The following is a 19,959-nucleotide window of genomic DNA, read 5'->3' on the forward strand; positions in this document are numbered from 1 at the left end:
GTGCTAGGAATTGAACTCAGATCCTCTGCAAGAGCTATTCTTGACCCTGGGCCATTTCTCCAGCCCCAAGTTTTAAAGGAATATTTGCAGCTGCTTCGTCTAGGTCCGGGATAACATATGGTTTCAATAAACTGTAACCTTTGTCTCCAGGAGAAAGACGAGCCTGGAAGATGAACCTAAACATTTTTAGTACAAAAGATAGAATCAGCGAGCAAATCTAGCACACAATCACAATTTCCAAGTATGGTTCTATAACAATACATTTATAGTTGTTGGTAATACAATGGTTTAATTTTTAATTCTTTTTCCTGACAAAAACTGGAACTTGAGAATAAGCTGCCCAGGTGTGTTACTTTGGCAGCTACAGCTCAGAATGGGGAAGATTTGTCCTTCTGTAGGCTATGAATATTAAGGAGGTGACAAAGACTGTGGAAAACTGTGCTGTTGAGATTTTATAATATAGAAAATGGAGAGCAACTAACTGTGTACAAAATTCCACTGAACAATTGGAAAGTGTAGCAGTGTACAGCAAATATGTGAGAATTTGTAATAGCAACGAAGACAATGCAAATAATGTGTTTTCTGGATCTGGAATACTTAATGTTAGTGAGGTTGGAGGGGAAACGAGGGATCTGCAGGCGTGCAGTCTGAGAAAATGACGAAACTGCCATTCCCCAGTCTCAGCTAGATGCTCAAGATAAACTTGCTAATTATTAGGGAACAAACTAGGAATTTCGAGCAAGGGAAAAAGCTGTCTCTTTAAGAAGACGTTACTGACAGAAAGACTCGCCTTTCCTGTGAGACAGTGAGAGGTTAAATGTTGACAAATGAGCGCCTGTCACTGGAGGTGGTGCGAGGAGAAAGACGCCATTGTCCACCCCAGAAACCAACATGCAGTCGGAACCAGGGGCAACCAGGAGCTCATGGAAGATGAGCTTCTCCCACATACAATGAACCTCTCATATTGGAATTTTAAGGGGACGGTAGTTTGGACTGTTCTTGCACTTAGTCATTAATGCAGACATAAATTGAGCAGAGCACATATAAGGTTATTATTATTATTATTTTGCTGTTGTTTTAAAGGCACCGATTTCCTTTATTTAAAAGGACGTTTCACCATAACACAACATAGAGTTGTGTTAATGTATACAGACATTTTTATGATCTACATTCATGTGCACACACACATGTATACATTGAGATGAAACAAAAGAACATTTCATCGTTTAAATACATGCACGGATAAAATGTCAGAATTTTCCCTGGCCAGATTTTGGCTTAGTGGTAAGGTTGGTGAGCAAGGGGCTGTGCATAGCATTTTTAGGCGTTTCGAGTAAAATACAACAGAAGACCTGTTTAAACTGTTTTTGTCTGCAAGAGCTCTAAGGGTCTAATCCTGGCAAGGGGAGGAAGGAAGCAAAGGGATGGAGGAAGATGGCTCCGAAAGCATCAGTCACGAAAGCACAACAACCTGAGCCTCAACACGGCATTCCGCTGGACATAGGGGAGGCGGATGGATAGGGTGAAAAGATGAGGAGAGACCCCGCTGCTGACGCCCCCACCCCAACCGCGCAGTCCACCCCAAAATGCCCCCGGAAGCCATCCACTTAACTACGTTTTCTGTGGCCAAAATTGAATCAATTTCTTTATTAATGTATCTTTATAAAGAAGGCATGTATTACCTTCGTGTCCCAATGTCCAGTACAATCCCCATCCCAAAGTACATCAAATGAATGACAGTTCTTTATCACACCAGGTAGCACGCTCCTTTTTTGAGATTGGAAGGTGGCTCTGAAAAGAGCCTTTGGGTTGGGGACGCCCGCGCAGCGCCTCACTTGGAGCTCGTGTACTTGGTGACAGCCTTGGTGCCCTCGGACACAGCGTGCTTAGCCAGTTCCCCGGGCAGCAGCAGACGCACGGCCGTCTGCACCTCGCGGGACGTGATGGTCGAGCGCTTGTTGTAATGCGCCAGGCGGGAGGCCTCGCTGGCGATGCGCTCGAAAATATCGTTGACGAACGAGTTCATGATGCCCATGGCCTTAGACGAAATGCCCGTGTCGGGGTGCACCTGCTTCAGCACCTTGTACACATAGATGGAGTAGCTCTCCTTGCGGCCCCGTTTGCGTTTTTTGCCGTCCTTTTTCTGCGCCTTGGTAATGGCTTTTTTGGAACCCTTCTTGGGGGCTGGAGTGGAGCGGGAAGGCTCCGGCATCCTGCTGCACTGGCTGCACCAAGACGAACAGGGAGACGGCGGAGGCAGGGTTATTTGTCATCCTTATATTTAAATGAGGACTCCAAAGCAGTATCATCTGATTGGACAAACCTAAAATGTTGTAACTAGGAGACACGAGTTCTTTTTTCTTATTGGACAGTATCGCAACCAATCCGAAAGTGCGTTGACTGAGCCGGCTCAGTGTCTCATCTTTGTCTGAACCCTTTGTTTTAACTAGGAAGATTTAGTTTCTTTGGCAGTTGTGGCTGTGGCAGGGACAGTGCTGCAGGACCCGATTCTCGATTCTCGTTGAGCCAAATCACTGGCCATTTGTTTCTCATTAAAAACGAGGGAGAAGCTTATTGCCTGCTTAGTTGGAGGAGGAAATGACAGCTTCCGACTGCCATTTATCACATCATCGTCCCCCTCCAGGGGAAACAAAAGCAAAAACACATTTCTATAAGAATCCTTGAGCGAAGTTCAACAGTTCACGGGAAATCAGAAAACATACTAATGTAGTTTCACTGCGAGTGTGTGGCAGGGTAGATTTTCATCTGGAGAAGGGGTTTTTTGGGACGTCCATAATGCCAGGAGCTGGAGCGAAGGCTGGTGTAATCTTATTGATGGGTTCCGTATTTACAGGATGCAGCAGGTTATAGAAGTTACGCCTCTCATAACGGTTTGTGCGCACGCACCTAAACACGCACACACACACGGTGCTGAGAGAAAAATAAAAAGGCTGTATGTTTACATCGTTCACATTTCAGCATCACTTGGAGAGCTGGCTTTAGAAAAGCCGACCGCTAATTCCCTGCCTCATACACACTGGGTCATCATCTGCATACTACAGTTGAGGAATCCTGGTCTGAAGGCCAATTACCTGCCATTCCTGGGGTAAGTAATCTACTTCGTTCGCACCTCCATTTCTTCATGTGATGGTGGCATAATGCCTGTTGGATGCGGTGAGTTCATATGGGTGAGCAGCCTGGAAAGGGGCCCTGCACAAGCTAGTGTCTAATTCTTGTGAGCTTCTTTTACATCAACACACATCCTTTCTATCTCCCACCAAAACACAGAGCGAACTGTAATTCCTCACGCAGAGATGTGGCTGTTTTTCCAGTGCCTACAGGGCGAAAGACAACATGGTATCCATCAGACGCCCAGCCAATGCTTGGTGAAAGAACAGACCTGGAAGCCCATTCAGCTGGCTGCTGGGGCATTGGGTGCCTTGATATTGGAAGACTTCAGGGGTAGGGAGCCGTGTTTTAGTTATCAGCATGAGAAAAAAGTAATTGTGTAAAAAAAAAAATCACCTAAAGCCTAGAGGTGATGGTACACGCCTTTAATCCCTGCACTCAGGAGGCAGAAGGAAGTAGATCTTTGAGTTCGATGCCAGCCTGGTCTGCAGAACAAGTTCCAGGACAGCCAGGGCTGCACACAGAAGCCCTGTCTTGAAAAACAAAAACAAACAAAAATCACTTAGGGAAAAATATATTTTGAGTGTTAACCCTCCTATACACACAATGTAAATGAACCTTGGGTTAAAATTACTTGCAGCTACCAAGAGTCAAAAGGTGAATATTAGAAATATCTATATAAACTAGAGAACATTTACAAATGTTTAAGGATAGGAATAGGAAAGAGAATCTTGAAGAATAACTACTGCTCTTGATGTATCATGCTAATACCAAACAGATGCTCATTAATACAAGGACAAATGTTTCACCGACTGAGATTCTGGTGGGTGAAGCTGCATAGTTCAAGCAAGAACACTGCCATACACAAAGGAGGAAAGCTGGGAATATGGACCACAATTTTCTACAGTGTGCCAGGAAGACCACTGTCCAGTGCAGTCTCCCAAAGTGACAACTATGCTTGCAAGCAAAAATCAACATTCGCTTTCATAGATAGCACGTGTAAAAAAAAATGTAGAAGTGATGAGGCCCCACCGCAGATGTTAAGAGGCATAGTAAAATAAATCGCAGCTACTTTTACAGTGGGGTTTGTTATCGTCAAGACAAGGCCTCAGGAAGCTCATCCAGCCCTGAATTCCTGATGGCCTTACTGTTATCTCCAGCGGGTTAAGATAACAGCTACCACAGCTGGCTCATTACATTGTCTTATGGCTATTTAATGACAAGTGAAAATAATATTAAACCAAACTTACTAAGAACAACTGCATGAAGTGCTCCTCCCCGTGACATCAACATCTTAGTCCCTTTCAGTCCCCCTTGGCAGTGTGCTGCTGATAGACGAACCCCCCCCCCCCTCTCTCTCTCTGAGACCACGTTGCAGTGGAGACTCACCTATGGCGGCTGATCCTGAATAAAAGATCTTCCTGTTTTCCAGTTCATTTACTATTATAAAAACATACCCAATGGGTCTGGTATGGTGTAAAGTATCAAAGTTGTGAGAGTGAAAACAACTCCTGTCAATCTTCACAGACTCGAGGGAGCTGTGGAGGGACAAAGCTGGGAGGCTGGGAGGGAAAGGTGGCTTACTGTCGAATGGCAGAGTATTCCATCCCAAGGCTCCAGAACCACGACCTTTTAAACTCACAGAAATGCTAAAGTCTCTCTAAGGGACTGGGGGTCATAGGTTAGTTAGATACAGTCTGAGTTTAATATTAATATGCCTCAGGGCCCAGCAACACATGTGCAGACACACACACACATGCACATACACACGTGTGCGAGAGAGTGCGCACATGCAGACACGCATTACTTCTATATGGATATTTTCCCAACAAGTGCCTGTCCAATCCCAGACTGCTGCCCCTTTTGCTTATTGGTAGATTTGGTCAAAGGTTATCGTTTAAAAATATCTTACACATTCCTTCTCATTTGTGTCTTTTGTTTGCTTCTTTCGTTTTGTGTTTTCGAGACACGGTTTCTTGTAAACGTAGGAATGGCGTTTAGGCATCTTTTGTCCTCTGCAGTTTCCAGCTGGCATCGTTCGGACAAAGGCCTTCCCACCGTTACCCTGACTCCAATGACATCTCTGGTGCAGTGGGGGCCGGGGCGCTGAAGAGTCCTTTGGTTAAGGGCGCTGTTTTCTCCTACGTGAGGAGGTAAGCTGGCCTGTTCCTTGCCTGTTTGCTGAAGGGCCTTCTGTGGACCATTACTCCTTATATCAGCAAAAGAAAAAGCGAATTATCGACGATGGGAGCTATTGAGGTAAATCTTGGCAACCAATCCACTCAGCCTGAGAAAAGCCGGGCTACCATCTGAGAGCCGCGTGTACCCTACGTTTTGTGTCTTTGTGCACCAGACTAGCTGCTCCAGCCGCGTGGGCTCTGGCGAAATTTTCTTCGATGTAAGTGACCACCTCCTCCTGGCGCCCTTAAGTAATTCATGCTTCTCCACCTGAGCACAGTCTTAGGGACTGCTGAAAGGGAACTGTTTACTCGACCCGACTCGGACTTTATAAGAGTATGTATTTCCTCAAGACCGGTGGCTTTCGCGCAGAAAGAAGGGGCAGGAGGAGGGGTAGAGGAGCCGCGGTGGCGCTACAGAACCGCTGGGAGTGGGGTGGGGCGAGGGAGCTGGACCTGGAGATGGGTGAGAGAATCAGGAAGAAATGCAGCCTTAAGCGAGCTGCAGGTCACATCCCAGACCTTCCCCAGGAAACACCAGTGCCTGCCCGGCCCCAGCTTCCCTACCCACCCCCACCCGGCTCCCAGAGCACACTTATCCAAGGAAATCATCGAAATATCTGAGAACAAGGGAGAAAATATGAAGGTACAAACGCTCACGAAATACAGCAAATTCCTCACCAGGAGGAGCTGGCCTGCTCTGAAGGCCTCAGCCGAGCCTCGGAATAAAGGAATAAAGGGCCGTTTAGGAAAGGCGGTGGAGCTGCATACAGGCGATGCAGCTCTCGACTCTTGTCGTTAGGAGAGTGCATTGAATGCAACCATTGAAATCGTCCTGGGCCTCTGGCTGGGTTCTCGCTGTTTTGTTTTTGTTTGGTTTTTTTTGTAACCTGCCGCCCCTGGCTCTGTCTCACCTATGATGGTGCTCTGAACGTCTTTATTCTGGAGAATTCCCACAGCTAGAAGGCTGTCAGCAGATGCAGCTCTTCAGCTTTGGGAACCCAGATAAGCTTTTCTCTATAAATTATGCAGCCTATGGTATTCAGTCACAGCTGCACAAAACAGTGCCTGGGAGCTTCCATCTTGCTCTGGTAGTCTCCTTGCTTGCGGGTTTGATTTCTCAGTCACTTCTCTCTGCTGTCACAGGGCACCAAGTACTCCACCCATGTTCCAATCCTGCAGTCAAGGTGCTTTGCTACTCCCCACTTGGGCTTTGCCTCCTTAGCTTAGACAAGAATTTTACTTTTAAATTCAGGCATGGAAGTGCCAACAAAGCAGAAGACGGAAGACACAGGGAAAGCTGTCAGAAGCGAAACTGGAGCTGGTCTTTGTTGTCGGGACAGGGTCTCCTCTAGCCCTGACATGACCATGGGTCATCATGGAGTAGACACGCTGTGGACACCCGAAGGATGAACGACTCTAGATTTACAGTATCGGTAATGGGGCTGTTATATTCCCCCATAGGAAGGAGGATAATTGCATAACCTCCTTGGGGTTCCTACTGGAGTAAACAGGGATTGGAAGGCTGGCTGGAGGCGGGAACACCCATGATGGAGCTCTCCTGAGTTATCATCCATGCTGAGTTGGAACTTTTTGATAACTGCGGATTCACCCATGATCCTCTACGTAACCCCTTCCCAAGACCTGTCAGTAATTCCAGTAAACTTATTGGCTCACTAATGTGAACCTGGAGGAATTATTTCTTCTATATTGTAGTGTCTTGATTGGACAAATAGACATTTCTTCACATCTTGGGAAGTCACACCATGCCTTTGTTCAGCCCTAACCAAAAATATATAATTGTGGAGCAGGTGTGCCAGGTGAGGACTATCTCAAAAGACTCCACCAGGAGGACAGCCCTGCAGAGAGGGTCCTGCCACCACACAGAGGCTACTGCACCACACAGAGGGTACTGCCACTGCATAGAGGGTACTCCCGCCACACAGAGGCTACTGCACCACACAGCGGGTCCTGCCATCACACAGAGGGTACTGCTGCCACACAGAGGCTACTGCACCACACAGAGGCTACTGCACCACACAGAGGGTACTGCACCACACAGAGGGTACTGCCACTGCATAGAGGGTACTCTACTGCACCACACAGAGGGTACTGCCACTGCATAGAGGGTACTCCCGCCACACAGAGGGTACTGCCACTGCATAGAGGGTACTCCCGCCACACAGAGGGTACTGCCGCCACACAGAGGGTACTGCACTGCACAGAGGGTCTTGCAGGGGTTATCTCCCACAACTGTCCTCAAAGACAGTTTTGGGCCATCTGATGAGATCTTCCTCTCCCTTTTTAAAATGTACTTGCTTCAGTCTCCTCGTTTACAATGGCATGTGTTCCCTTCGTGATGCCTTGCTCTTCCAAATACTCCTCTTTAGAGAATCTCCTTTTCGGTTGCTATTTCAGTTTTTACCATTACAGCCATAGAGAACTGTACCAAACTGGTTACTTTTATTCTGATTGTAAGGTAAATGGATAGGGACCTACCATCCATTCACTTCCTTATCATCCAACCCACTTTAATTCCCCGTCTCTCATCCCTGCGAGGCTCTATCCCCCACTTCAGCGTCCGTCTAATCATTAACATCAGGGCTCTATACCTACCCTCTTGATAGTTAATCACTCATTCACTTCAGAGCCCCATAATCCAGTCATTTTTCGTCTCCTACCATTCATCTGCTCAGAGTCCTAGAAACAAAACCCCAGTTTGCTTTAGTCAGTTGGAGAGAATTGTTTCAGAAAGATATGGAGTAACTCAAACTATTCACATGATTATTATTATTACGCTATTGTTGTTGTTGGTAGTTTATAGTTGTGAACGCCACAGGTATAGTTGAATTTTTAGTATCATATAATTTAATGAATTTTAAACATCTGAAATATTTGGTTTTTTTGCATCTAAAATATTTAAAAAGGTAGTAGTTATTAGGTAACTGGTCGGATGCAATTTTCTTTGAAGCAGAGTTATATTTTTATAAACAGTTTTGGGACTGGAGAGATGGCTCAGCACTTACGCAGCTCTTGCAGAGGACTAAGGGTGGATATTCAGGGCCCATGCTGAGTGGCTCACCACCTCCTGTAACGCTGTTCCATGGTGTCCAATGCCCTTTTCTGATCTCTACAGGTTCCTACCAACATGTGTAGACACACACACATACATGCACGCACACACGCATGCATACATACATACATACACATAAAAATAAATACAAAATTTTAAAAGAAAAGGTTCGAGTATAGATTTAAGCACAGGCATTAAAGAGTAGAGAGGAAGCCAAAGAGATGGCTCAGAGGTTAAGAACACTTGAATTTGTTGTAGGGGACCCGAGGTCAGTTCTCAACATGTTCAGGGCAGCTCATGTCCGTCTATAAGTCTAGTCCTGACACCTCTTCTGGTATTTTTGGGTACATGTTCTCAAGTAGTGTGCATGCATCCTGCAGGCAAAATACTCAAACACATAAAAGTAACTATTTTAAAATTTAAACAATTTAAAAAAGGGAGAGAGGCTTAAGTAAAGAACTAAAGAACAGTAACCCACGCCCTTGAGGGAGTGTGGACTTCTCAAGAGAGTTGCTGCGATTTTTAAGTCCAAAGGATAAAACAGTCTTCAATGATTATCCTACAGAAACAATTGAACACAAAAGGTGGCTCCTAGGCTAGGATGTATTTCAGTGATGGGGGCTTGCCCTAGTCTATACAAGGCTCTTCATTTGATCCCCACAACTGAAGCTTCTGAAGGGCACCTCCTTCATGCTTAGTCATTCACTTTGCTATCTGTTTCTTCCACTTCCAGCCACACCTTGGCCATGGCTGTGCCGCCTGGGTTTGCAGGGTGCTGCGTATGGGCAGTGTCCAGGGTGCCCATGTGCTGTCCCAGCTTTCAGATTATAGTGTAGGTTTCCCCACCTCTCCTTCACGGCTTCCATTACTGCTGTGCTTTTGTTGTTTTGTTGGATTTGGTTTTGCTTTTTAAGCCAGGGCTTTGCTATGTAGGTCAAACTGACCTCGAGTTCACAATTTCCTTGTCTTCATCTCCCAAATGCCGGGATTATAAACTGGGCCATTGTCTAGGATGCATAAGGCCCCGAGTTTGAGCACCAGACCTCAGCAACAATTTGAGAACCATGTTGGATATGGCCATGGTCAGTTAGAAGAATGTAGAAGTGCCCAAATAAAACTGATTAAAACATTTAATCTTGTAAAATTTATTATTATTATTAATTAGTGTGTGATGTGTGTGTGCATCCATGTCACTGTGCTTGTGTGAGGGTCAGAGGACAGTTTTGTAAAGTTAATTTTTTCCTTCCACCTCTACCTAGGTTTCAGAGATCAAACTCAGGTCTCCAGGATTGCACCCACTGGGCTGTTTTGCTGGTCCCAATTAGATTTTTTAAACTGAAGCAAAAATATTTTCAAATTTGAATAACATATATATATATGATATACACACACATTCATATCATATCTGTTGAAGAGGTTGGCTCTAAACCTACGAGGCTAACAACACTTAAGGACATACAAATTTCTTAGACAAAATCTCACTCTGTTTCATACACACACGCAACACAGACGCGCACGCGCGCTCACACGCTCACCACTTTTTTTGTGACAAGGTCTCATTATGTAGTTCTGGCTGGCCTGGAACTCACTGTGTAGCCCAAATTTGCCTGAAACTCACAGAGTTCTGCCTGCTATGACTCCTGGGTGCTGGGGGTAAAGCGTGCACCACTATATCCAGCTAAACGTTGGCATGCACACGTCATAAGGTTTGCATGCAAACTTGTATTTAATTTAAAATTTTCCAGATGACCCATGACACCCAACAGGCTATGAATGGGATATGCATATTTTTCTATTGTTTAGGAAATGAACAGGGCTGTACAGATGTGGCTGCTGTAGTAGTGTTCAGTACATATAAACGGCAGCATCGCATTTACAATACATTTTTAATCTCAACTGAAGCAGGGTCCTGAGTTGTGGATAGCTGACTACACCTTCTTAGACAATATTCTTTGGAGTGCATTCTTGCAAAATTTGATATTGTTCTGTATACATATTGAGCATTTTTGGATTACATGAATACCATGTACGTGTCTGATGATTGTTCTTGGTTGTCAAAGTGACCACGTCTGGAGTTAACTGAAACCCAAGGGGCTTGGTACACCTAGGGGAGATTTTTTTTTTCTTGACTGAATCATTTGAGCTGGGAAAACCACCCCAAATTCAGATCTTGCCTGAAGATAAAACAGCCCCACTGGTCAGCCTTACAGATCAGGCTTACAGACCTTTAATCCCAGTAGCCACACACTAGTTGCCATAGAAACCGGGCGGTGCATGCCTTTAATCCCAGTGGTGCACACTTTTAATCCCAGAACTAGAGAGGATTATAAAATGGGAGGAGACAGCTATCAGTCTCATTCTGAGATTCCTGGAGGCAGGATCACCATTTCGGACTGAGGTAGAGGTAAGAGTCAGTGGCTGGCTGCTTTGCTTTTCAAGTTTTCAGGTTGAACCCCAATTTCTCTCACTGAGTTCTTATGAATTGTGCTTCAGTTCTGTTTCTCTAGAGAACCCTGAACAGTACACTTACCATGCAATTTCTTGTCTTTTTTACTATACATATACTGTCTATATTTTGGCATTGTCCAAGGCTTGCTTCTGTGGTGTGTGAACTTGCATGTCCCTTCTTCACTTTCCCATGATGCATCCTTGCCTTCTAACATGCTGCCACATCCCACCCCCCTTGGAGGCTGGTAAGAACACAATCATTAGCACGAGTTCTTTTGGACACCTAGACATGGAGTTCATGGGCTTAAAGGTGTCTCTGCTTGGCTCGACCTGTACTGCAGGAGTGACTCCAGAATGGTTAGCCCAGGTCCCTGGCACTGAGGGGGCATCCATCATCTCCACGACTTGGCAAAAGTGAAATGTGACACTTCGTGTGTGACTAAGGCTCAGAATGGCATTGCACTGGTGCTTAATTTCACATTTTTCAGATGAACCCTGGATTTGAGCATCATCCCATATCTTCATTTCTCAGATCATTTTGGGCTGTTATAACAAAATATCTGAGGCTGAGTAACGAAAATAAAGAAGTTTATTTGGCTCGTGCTGTGGTGACTGGAGGATGCGCACGTCAAGGAAAAGTAGAGGGGGAACTGTCCGCATGTGAAAGGATGGAGCCCGACTCCTCATCTGGGCCGGCAAGGTCAAAGCACCTGGTATTTCCACCTTCACGCTGTCGCTGTCTTCGTTAGCCTGGTCAGATTCCTACTTGACTACGTAGGCATGTTAATCATTTTAGGAGTTTCTGTCTACCTCCTAACCTGTCTTATGCCGCTTCTGGGTTGAAGGCATAGAGGTAAGTTACCCAAACCTTCAGTCACCCTGAATTTCAGGAACTGTAAAGCCTCCCCGGACAGACCACCTCCCAAGTTATCTACGGGAGATGGGCAACTATCTATGATATTAAGGCAGCACCCTGGAGGACGAATAATCTTGTAGGACACCTGTCAGGATCTGGGTTTGGAGCCCACGACTGACACCATCAGGACAAAGAGGTGCAACTACCAGCACCAGGGTGGAGGAGTGCGCAGCTGCTCCGACCTGGGAGGGGCGGGGCGATGGGCGACTATTGGGACCCGAACGGAGAGAGTACAGCTGCTAGGACCTAGCAGGAGGAGCGCGCAGCTGCCAGGACCTGGCTGGAAGAACGCGCAGCTGCCAGGACCTGGACGTCAGAGCGCACGGCAGCCCGAACCCCGCCCCGCGCGCGCGTTCCCGGCGTTGGCGCAGTCCGGGTCCGAGTCGTCGGCTGAGGCTTGTCCATCTCGCTCTCCGGCCGATTCCCGGCCTTTTTGCGCCCTCTCCGCCTGCGTCCCGGTTGGCGCCGCCGCCCGCAGCCCTGGCGCTCCCCGCGGGTCCCGCTGAGGCCGTCTGCGCCTTGTGCCAGCGCGCGCCCCGCGAGCCGGTGCGCGCCGACTGCGGCCACCGTTTCTGCCGGGCGTGCGTGGTGCGCTTCTGGGCCGAAGAGGATGGGCCCTTCCCGTGCCCCGAGTGTGCCGACGACTGCTGGCAGCGCGCCGTGGAGCCCAGTCGCCCTCCACTCAGCCGCCGCCTCCTGGCCCTCGAGGAGGCAGCCGCGGCGCCGGCACGCGACGGCCCTGCCAGCGAGGCCGCGCTGCAGCTGCTGTGCCGTGCAGACGGAGATCCGCTATGCTCCGCCTGCCGCATGGCCGCGGGCCCGGAGCCGCCCGAGTGGGAGCCGCGCTGGAGGAAGGCGCTGCGCGGCAAGGTGCGCGAGGCCACCCCGCACCCTGCCCACCTTTGTGCCTTACTCACCTGGAGTCAGTCTCTCTCGATCTGTGCGCTGACCTCTTCCCTCTCCCGCATGCCATGGGTGTCCAGCATTCTCCCCACCCCGAGTCTCCGATCAGCCCTGCACATTCCCTACCCCTGCCGTGCCTAGTGTTCTTGAATCGTCGAGTCCGTGAGTTCTGTCCTCCCTGATCTCTGTTATCTCTCTCCCGGACCCTGCTGTGATCCTCAATCTCTCATCTCTAGAGCATGCTCTTCTGCTCCAGGTCTCTGGTCTACCTGTTCCTTATCTCTATACCGCCTTTAGACATTCCCCCCCCCCCCCTCCCCAATCTCTCCCCCATTTCCTCTCAAGTCCCACTTCCCATTCCCCAAGGCCTCTCCCTCCTCCAATCCGGGTGTGACCTCATTGAGGCAAGCCCCGCCCATCTACTTGCTGGTTACCTGAGTGTGGACTTATGTCTGCCAGTTACTGCTTGCAACCCTCTGAGGGACTGCCAATCCACCTCATTCTGGAACCTTCTCTGCTGAGCTCTCTTGGTCATTGCATGTGGCTCTTGCTATTGGGTAGAAACCGCCCATTATGATCTGGGCAAAGCTGGAGCCCAGGAGTCCGGAGTATCATCCCTGGCCCACGGTAGCCAGGTAGGAAAACAGCGATGCCTGGTCTCTGCCCCGTAGGAGAAACCACTAGCTTAGTGTGTTTGAGGGTGCTGTTAGCCTTGTGTTCTGGAATGATGCACCGTGAACCCCAGAATAGGATTAGTCACTAATTGATGCACAGTGTTGAGGTGGAGGCCAGTCAGTTACATCCGGGTCCCAACCTGGGGTAGGCACTCTGCCAGAACGTGCTGCTAGGGTTGTCTTGCGGTTTGTTGACCCTTTCCTAAGCCAGCAATCTCCACAGAGACTAAGTAGGGTACATTCAGGAACGCCATTGTTCCTGATCAAGCTGACACAAAAGGGGACCTACTTAAAAGGAAACCTGGAATTGTCTGCTGTGTGCCTAGTTCAGACAAAGAGGGAAGCGCAGGAGACCCCTTTAAACAAACAATCTCCAGCAGCCAAGGTCTGGACTGTTGACCTGGGTGTCCAAGTCCTTTCCAGTCTATAACCAGTTTTTCTCTCCCAGGAGAACAAGGGGTCCGTGGAAATCATGAGGAAGGACTTAAATGATGCCCGGGACCTGCATGGTCAGGCAGAATCAGCGGCTGCTGTGTGGAAGGCAAGTGGGATCTCCTGGATATGGGGCAGGGCAACCAAACTGAACTGCTGTTTGCCTGGCTCTTCGGAGGAGGGGCTTCTGTGTGGACTTACTGAATGCCAGGGTACTCTCCTAGGACACAGTCTAGCCAGAAGTCAGCAGAGAACCTCTTTTCCTTCTTGTTCTTTACGTGAGGGTGGTTTGTAAGGTTCGGCTTCCTTTTCTGCACAGGACACTTAGTACTCTTGATTCTGACCCACCCCAGTGGAACTTGCTGTTTTCTGGCTGTCATACAAAACCATAGACAGTTACTCCTCTGGAGGCTGGAAGTCCACAGGCAAGCCATGGCAAGTCCATATCTGGTCAGGGCTAGTTTCTGGTGGCCTTTCTTACTATATCATCACCTGGAGGGCGGGGCAGGAGTTCTCTGGGGGTCCCTTTTACTAGGGCACGAGTCGTACCTCTACTTTGGTAGGACTGACTACCTCCCAAAGACCCACCACTTTTAACCCCATCACCTGGAGGTTTCAGCACAGGGATTGAGGGGAGGGACACAAAAAGATGGTACTGACCAGCTTGCCATCCTCTAGTGCCTTCCATGACATTCAAAACCAAAGTGACAACATGGTATAGATTTAAAAAAAAAAAGGTTTATTTATTTTTGATGTGTACAGTGTTCTGCCTGCACGGCAGTGGAGGACAACATATCTCACTATAGATGGTTGTGAGCTGCCGTGTATTTGTTGGGAACTGAACTGAGGACCTCTAGGAAGAACAGTCAATGCTGGGAAGTACAGTTGATGCTCTTAACCTCTGCACCTTCTCCCCAGCCCCCCAAGTTATAGTTTTTTAAAGGTTCTTTGTCAACAAAATCAAACATTGATTTAAACTCTGGTGACCTTTCCTTGGATATATTGATGTCTTTAGTTTCCATATCCTCCCCTCTGTTTTTTTAAAAACATAAAACCAAAGTGTTTTTGTAGACTTACAGAAGGCCTGGAGCTCTCGGGTAGCCTGCACCTCAAAGCTGAAGCTGTCTGCTCTGCCCCTCACAAAAACTGGAAGGCTCTGAGGTTGTACAGATTCCTAGGAACTCACAGTCATTCCAAGGACAAGTTCTAGCACAGAGAGGTTTTAATACAAGGATGAGGATCTTGCAATCAGAGGGAGGAGCTTAGCCAGAAAGCAGTTAGCTGGTTAGCATTTACAGCTTTTTCAGAAAAACCATTCTTTCTCAGGAGCGTGGCTGTCTCCTGTGTTGTGTGGTCCTGGGCCAGGATGAAGATCTTGAGTAAAGTTAGGAGTGTGCCTTTTTCTTTAGTTCTGTTGTTTGAAGTGGTGTTGCTGAGGGTGGCAGGATGGGTTTTTTTGCTCTTGGATTTACCAGAGGCTATCTTAGAAAAAATGGCTGTGCATTCTGACAGGACTTTGGTCCCAGAGTTCATCTTTGGGAAGCCGTGAGTGGGGTCTTCACATAACCTGAGCAGTGTGTTATGTGGGTTCTATGTCCAAGGACTTAACAGACTTCTGCTGGGAAGTGGGAACATGACTGGTGGAAAGCTTGTCCAGCATGTGAGAGGCTCTGAATATAAGCACGCTAAGCACACTAAGCACAGCACCACAAGTAGACGGTAGGCCTGTGGTTGTATGGTTGTTCTTGGTACACAGGCTTCTTTCTAGTCACAGTATAGTAGAGTAACTCTTTAGAAAGTATGGTGTCAGCAACTAGAGATGATCTGTAGCACATGGACGGATGCAGATAGGTATGTGCCAGTGCTATGCCATCTTGTAAGAAGGGACTTGAATACACTTTGGTGACTTGAGGACGCTTTTCCTGGAACCACTCAAGACTGTGCAGGGAGACAAAACATTGCCTTAATAGAAGTTCAAGTGGTATGAGTGGCCTTATGATGAAACAACCCAAAGAAACAGTCACAGTCTAACAAATACACCGGGTTGGACGGAGAATGGCAGGTTGAGGACAAGTGGTTAATTCGGGAGGCATAAAAGAAAAGAATTATTTTATCAAGGTCTGTGCAGCATCTTCTCTACCTCCATTTCTCTCCTCAGTCAGAATGCCATTCATTTTGCTTTGTACAGGGAGAGAGCCTTTCTCTGTTACCATAGCAAAGGACTGAATACTTTGTAAGGAAGGTGAGTAATTGGCTCTAGGGGCTGAGTGTCAAAGACCAAGACTCTCTCTGCTCGAGTGAGGACCTCATGGTGCACGTGTTTGGACCCAGGATCGTTCTCTGTGTAAAGGCTGCCTTGGGAGCCAGCTGTAGCCTGAGACCAGCACCAGTCCTTCAGAGGGCTGATGGATACATCAGTGACCTAACCAATCCCCACCTCTTTAAGACCCTGTCAGCTCCACCTCGCCACACTGGGACCACGCTAACACTACCATGAGGGGCCACAGGGATGTCTTTCACGTGGAGATTTCACTTCTTGCTTAGGAAAATGATGCAAGAGAATCCTCCCTCATCTGTGATTTTTTTTTTTTCCTTTCTGAGTAGATGGGGGTTCTCTTCTTTTGGACACAGTAGCCGTGGGTGTGAGCCAAGGTGGACTGTTGACCCTTCTCCCACTCACCCTGCAGGGGCATGTTATGGACCGAAGAAAGAAGGCCCTGACTGACTACAGGAAGCTTCGGGCCTTCTTTGTGGAAGAGGAGGAACATTTTCTGCAGGAGGCTGAGAAAGATGAGGGTACCTCTGAGGATGATGAGCTGGCTGACCCGGCAGACCGCTTCCGGTCCCTCCTGCAGGCTGTGTCAGAGCTGGAGAAGAAGCACCGTAACCTGGGCCTTAGCATGCTTTTGCAGGTACCACCTGGGTGGGAATGAGCACCTCTCCACATCACATCTCTTTGGCCAGTTCAGAGCTCCAGTAAAGGAGCTTACCCTAGGGAAAGGCTGGAGCCGTGGCCTACCTTGCCCCTGCTGTGGTCTAGATCTGAAGGACAGGGAATGAGCATGAGCAGGTGGCTCAGAAAGTGGTAGGAAGGACCTTTGTGTTAAGGACGGTCTGAGATGACCCTGGTTCTCACATGGGAGGGATATTTTCATCCCTCAGACTCCTAGGCAGTAGTAACCAAGACACCTTTTCTGTCTTCTCCCATCCTCATTTCTGCCCCAAGGGTTGGGCCAACACCTGAGGCCTGACAGTCCACTTGGCAGTCTGAGCCTGGGCTTGCAATGTGGCATCAGCAGCTACCCGTAACTGAGTATACCCCGTTCCACATACCCATTAGCTGTTTGGGGGTTCTGCAGTTCTGGGGGTAGTGGGTGCTGTACAGCCTTGGAGACACAGGCTTTGGACCCAGTTTAGATGGGTTGTCAAGTCACCTTGATTCTAGGTGTGTGTGCTCAGGGGAGCAGTAGTCTGTCTTACTGCCTCTTTGATCTCTTTCTGTGTATTTCTGTCTTGTCACCTTTATCCCTGTATTGCCCATCTACGTCTCACTGTCTTTCCTTTTTGTCTCTGTCTCTCCCTTTTCCTGCAGTGATGATGCTTGCACAGCAGGCTGGCACCCTGGAGCATGAGGCAGACGGAACCACCTTCCACAGCTGGCCTGCGGCACCCCTACCTACATCTTTCAGGCCTCTCTGCCTGGTACCACCCTTCATCCTGGACAGGTCCCATCTCCGTCAACACTGACAGCACGACGGCCCGGATGAAGTGTCAGAGGTGCCCCGCTTTTGATCATCCATATAGTTCCATTTCTCAGCAGTGTTTTTAATTTTCTTTGGGGCATGAATGTGCTCAGGCCTATACCTGTTCCTAGTAGAGACCAGTCCTGGGATTTCTTTCCCAGTGTGTCCCAACCCTGCCAGAGACCACTGGAGAGCTCTGAAGGCCCTGCTTCTTGTTTAGCTATGGCTTAGGGCCTAGTGTGGTGATGTCACTCTAGTATCCAGGAACCAAACCTTGCACCTTCCCCATTGGTGCCCATGACAGGGTTGACTCACCAGACATCCCTCAGCAAGGCTCTGGGACATGCCAGTTATAGTCAGCTTGTGTTAGTGCCAGGGAATAGAGATGCAGGAGGCCCCGAGGTATGGCTGGGAAAAAGAAAATGAAGCATTCTCCACCCTCTGGAGGACTGCTCCTTCCCTTTGGGTCTTGCTGTGCCAGATCCTGGGAGCTGTCTTCTGCTTTGCTTTCTTAGCCTCTTTCGTCCTGGCTTGTGCCCCTTGGGTGTCGCTGGCATCCCCAAAGTGCTCCCTACTGTTACCCACCTCTTGTAGAAGGGACCTTCTTCCCGGCAGAAGAGCAGCAGGGTTGGCATATCCAGGCCACCTGGTTCTTTACTTGGCTGTGTTTTTGGCTTTTTCTCACCTCATATTTTCTCCAGTAGGTGAATTTCACAAAACTCGTGGCGTAGTGGTAGCGTGGTTGCCTGCAGCATTGTGTGTGTAGATAACTAGTCCCAGAAACAAAACCCAGCAGAGTGGACAGACACAGGCCAGGGGCCAAAGACACAGACCTATGTAGGTTCGGGGGTAGCAGCCTTCTGTCCCCAGAGGCCCTGGCCTGGGGTGTAGTGACAGGCTCTAGCTTGACTTCCAGGGGGGCTGGGTTCTCAGTGCTGAATAAAGTGGTTTGCTCCAGCCTCTCTGTTTCCATACCTCCCGGTCTCTGTCCACACAGTGGCTAACCTCCGCTCCTGACCAGCTTCCAGGGTCTTTGATACTTGTAAAAGCAAGATAAGCAGATCGTCACTGAGACAGTCAGGGAGAGAAGTTAGGTGTCACTTTGAACCCAGTGTTGATTGTGGGGATTGCATCCAGGAAGCAGAATCCAGTGGCTAGAAGGGCCAAGAGACATCATGTCACGGGACTCTGGCTTAGCCCACCTGACCGGGTCCTGCCAAAGGGCTGGCCAGGTGAGCAGAAGCCTCCAGGGCTGGAAGATAACAGACTGGATGCCCAGGATGGACCTTCCCTGCAGGCAGAAGAGCTTCCCGAGTGCCAGGGAAGAACAGGAAGGCAGGAGCAGAGGTGCCGGTGGCAGTGAGAGCAGTAGCCCTGAATAGTGTGCCCCTTTTCGACAGACTTGTGATCTCTGTTGATGACAAAAATGGAAATTAGACTAATCAAATGACAGGTAGAGAATGCCAGGCAGTGGACTGTCCACCCGTGTCTCAGACGCTGTGGCTCCCAGCCGATGTGTGAACCGCAGTCTTCAGTTGAGCACACCTCAGGTGTGCACCAGAGCTCTGCTTGCTGGTTAGTAACCTGGAATTCACACGTTCAGTCCACAGCGCTCTCATGACTGCCACATAGGACACTTCCCCCTGCCCTTCAGAACCCTGGTCACCTCCAGAATTTGAACCTCTGAGCACCTCAGCACCAGGACCCACAAGATCCTTCACTGGCTGCCTCACTGGAGAGGAATCTGCTATCCCTCTGGGTCCCTCCTGGCACTGGCCAGCTTTGTCCTCTTGCCCTGTTGAGGGAGCTGAATCAGGTCTGGTGGCAGATTCCTTATCTGGTGAGGCCTGCTTCCTAGTTCTAGTTCATATAGATGTCCTTCCTGTGCGTTCACAGGGAAGAAAGAATGAAAAGTGGATCTCTTGAGTTTGAGGACAGCCTGCTGTGCAGAGTGGGTTCCAGGACAGCCAGGGCTACACAGAGAAACCATGTCTCTAAAAACAAAACAACACGCACACACATGAAAGGTCTCTAGGGTACCTAATAGAGCACTAATCCTATTTGTGAAGCTCTGCCCTTTTTACCATATTATCTCCTAAGGTTTCACCTTCCTAATGCCACCATTGGAGGAGGGATCTCACAGTGTCATAGCAGAAGCCTAAAGGCAGAATCCCAAAGAAGACATGCTCTGCTCCCTGCCGCTACTGTTGGGTGGATGTCAGCTCTCAAGAATTTGACAGATTTTGAGGCATGGTGACCCAAGGACATCCCTTCCCAGGTCCTCAAGTTAGTGTATACTTTGCTTCCCACACCATTACAAGACAGGCCACTGGGGTTCCTTTGCTAGGGAGGTGGAAGGTCATGGAGGGTGGAGCCCGTGAGACAGAGAGATGAACTGGGTGTTTTCCATGAGTGGGGCTTCAAGGTACCATGGTAAGTACAAAACAGCTAAATTAAAGTGTCC

General features: G+C 48.5%; 2 protein-coding genes across 2 annotated transcripts; one reads left to right on the plus strand and one right to left on the minus strand.

The window, feature by feature from the left end:
- Positions 1-1,697: 1,697 nt before the first annotated feature.
- On the minus strand, positions 1,698-2,241 carry LOC121456500 (histone H2B type 3-A). Its single transcript, XM_041664703.1, has one exon. The coding sequence runs from the start codon at positions 2,210-2,212 to the stop codon at positions 1,832-1,834; it is 381 nt and encodes a 126-aa protein (XP_041520637.1). The 5' UTR covers positions 2,213-2,241; the 3' UTR covers positions 1,698-1,831.
- A 928-nt stretch (positions 2,242-3,169) lies between these two features.
- On the plus strand, positions 3,170-18,455 carry Rnf187 (ring finger protein 187). The gene is made up of 7 exons (XM_041664433.1): positions 3,170-3,174; positions 5,151-5,282; positions 5,416-5,527; positions 11,987-12,613; positions 13,769-13,861; positions 16,440-16,664; positions 17,345-18,455. The coding sequence occupies exons 1-7, from the start codon at positions 3,170-3,172 to the stop codon at positions 17,345-17,347; spliced, it is 1,197 nt and encodes a 398-aa protein (XP_041520367.1). The 3' UTR covers positions 17,348-18,455.
- Positions 18,456-19,959: the final 1,504 nt, after the last annotated feature.

Source organism: Microtus oregoni, unplaced genomic scaffold (genome assembly GCF_018167655.1).
Source record: "Microtus oregoni isolate MIOR12 unplaced genomic scaffold, Mior012 000015F_ref0000493, whole genome shotgun sequence".
NCBI lineage: Eukaryota > Metazoa > Chordata > Mammalia > Rodentia > Cricetidae > Microtus > Microtus oregoni.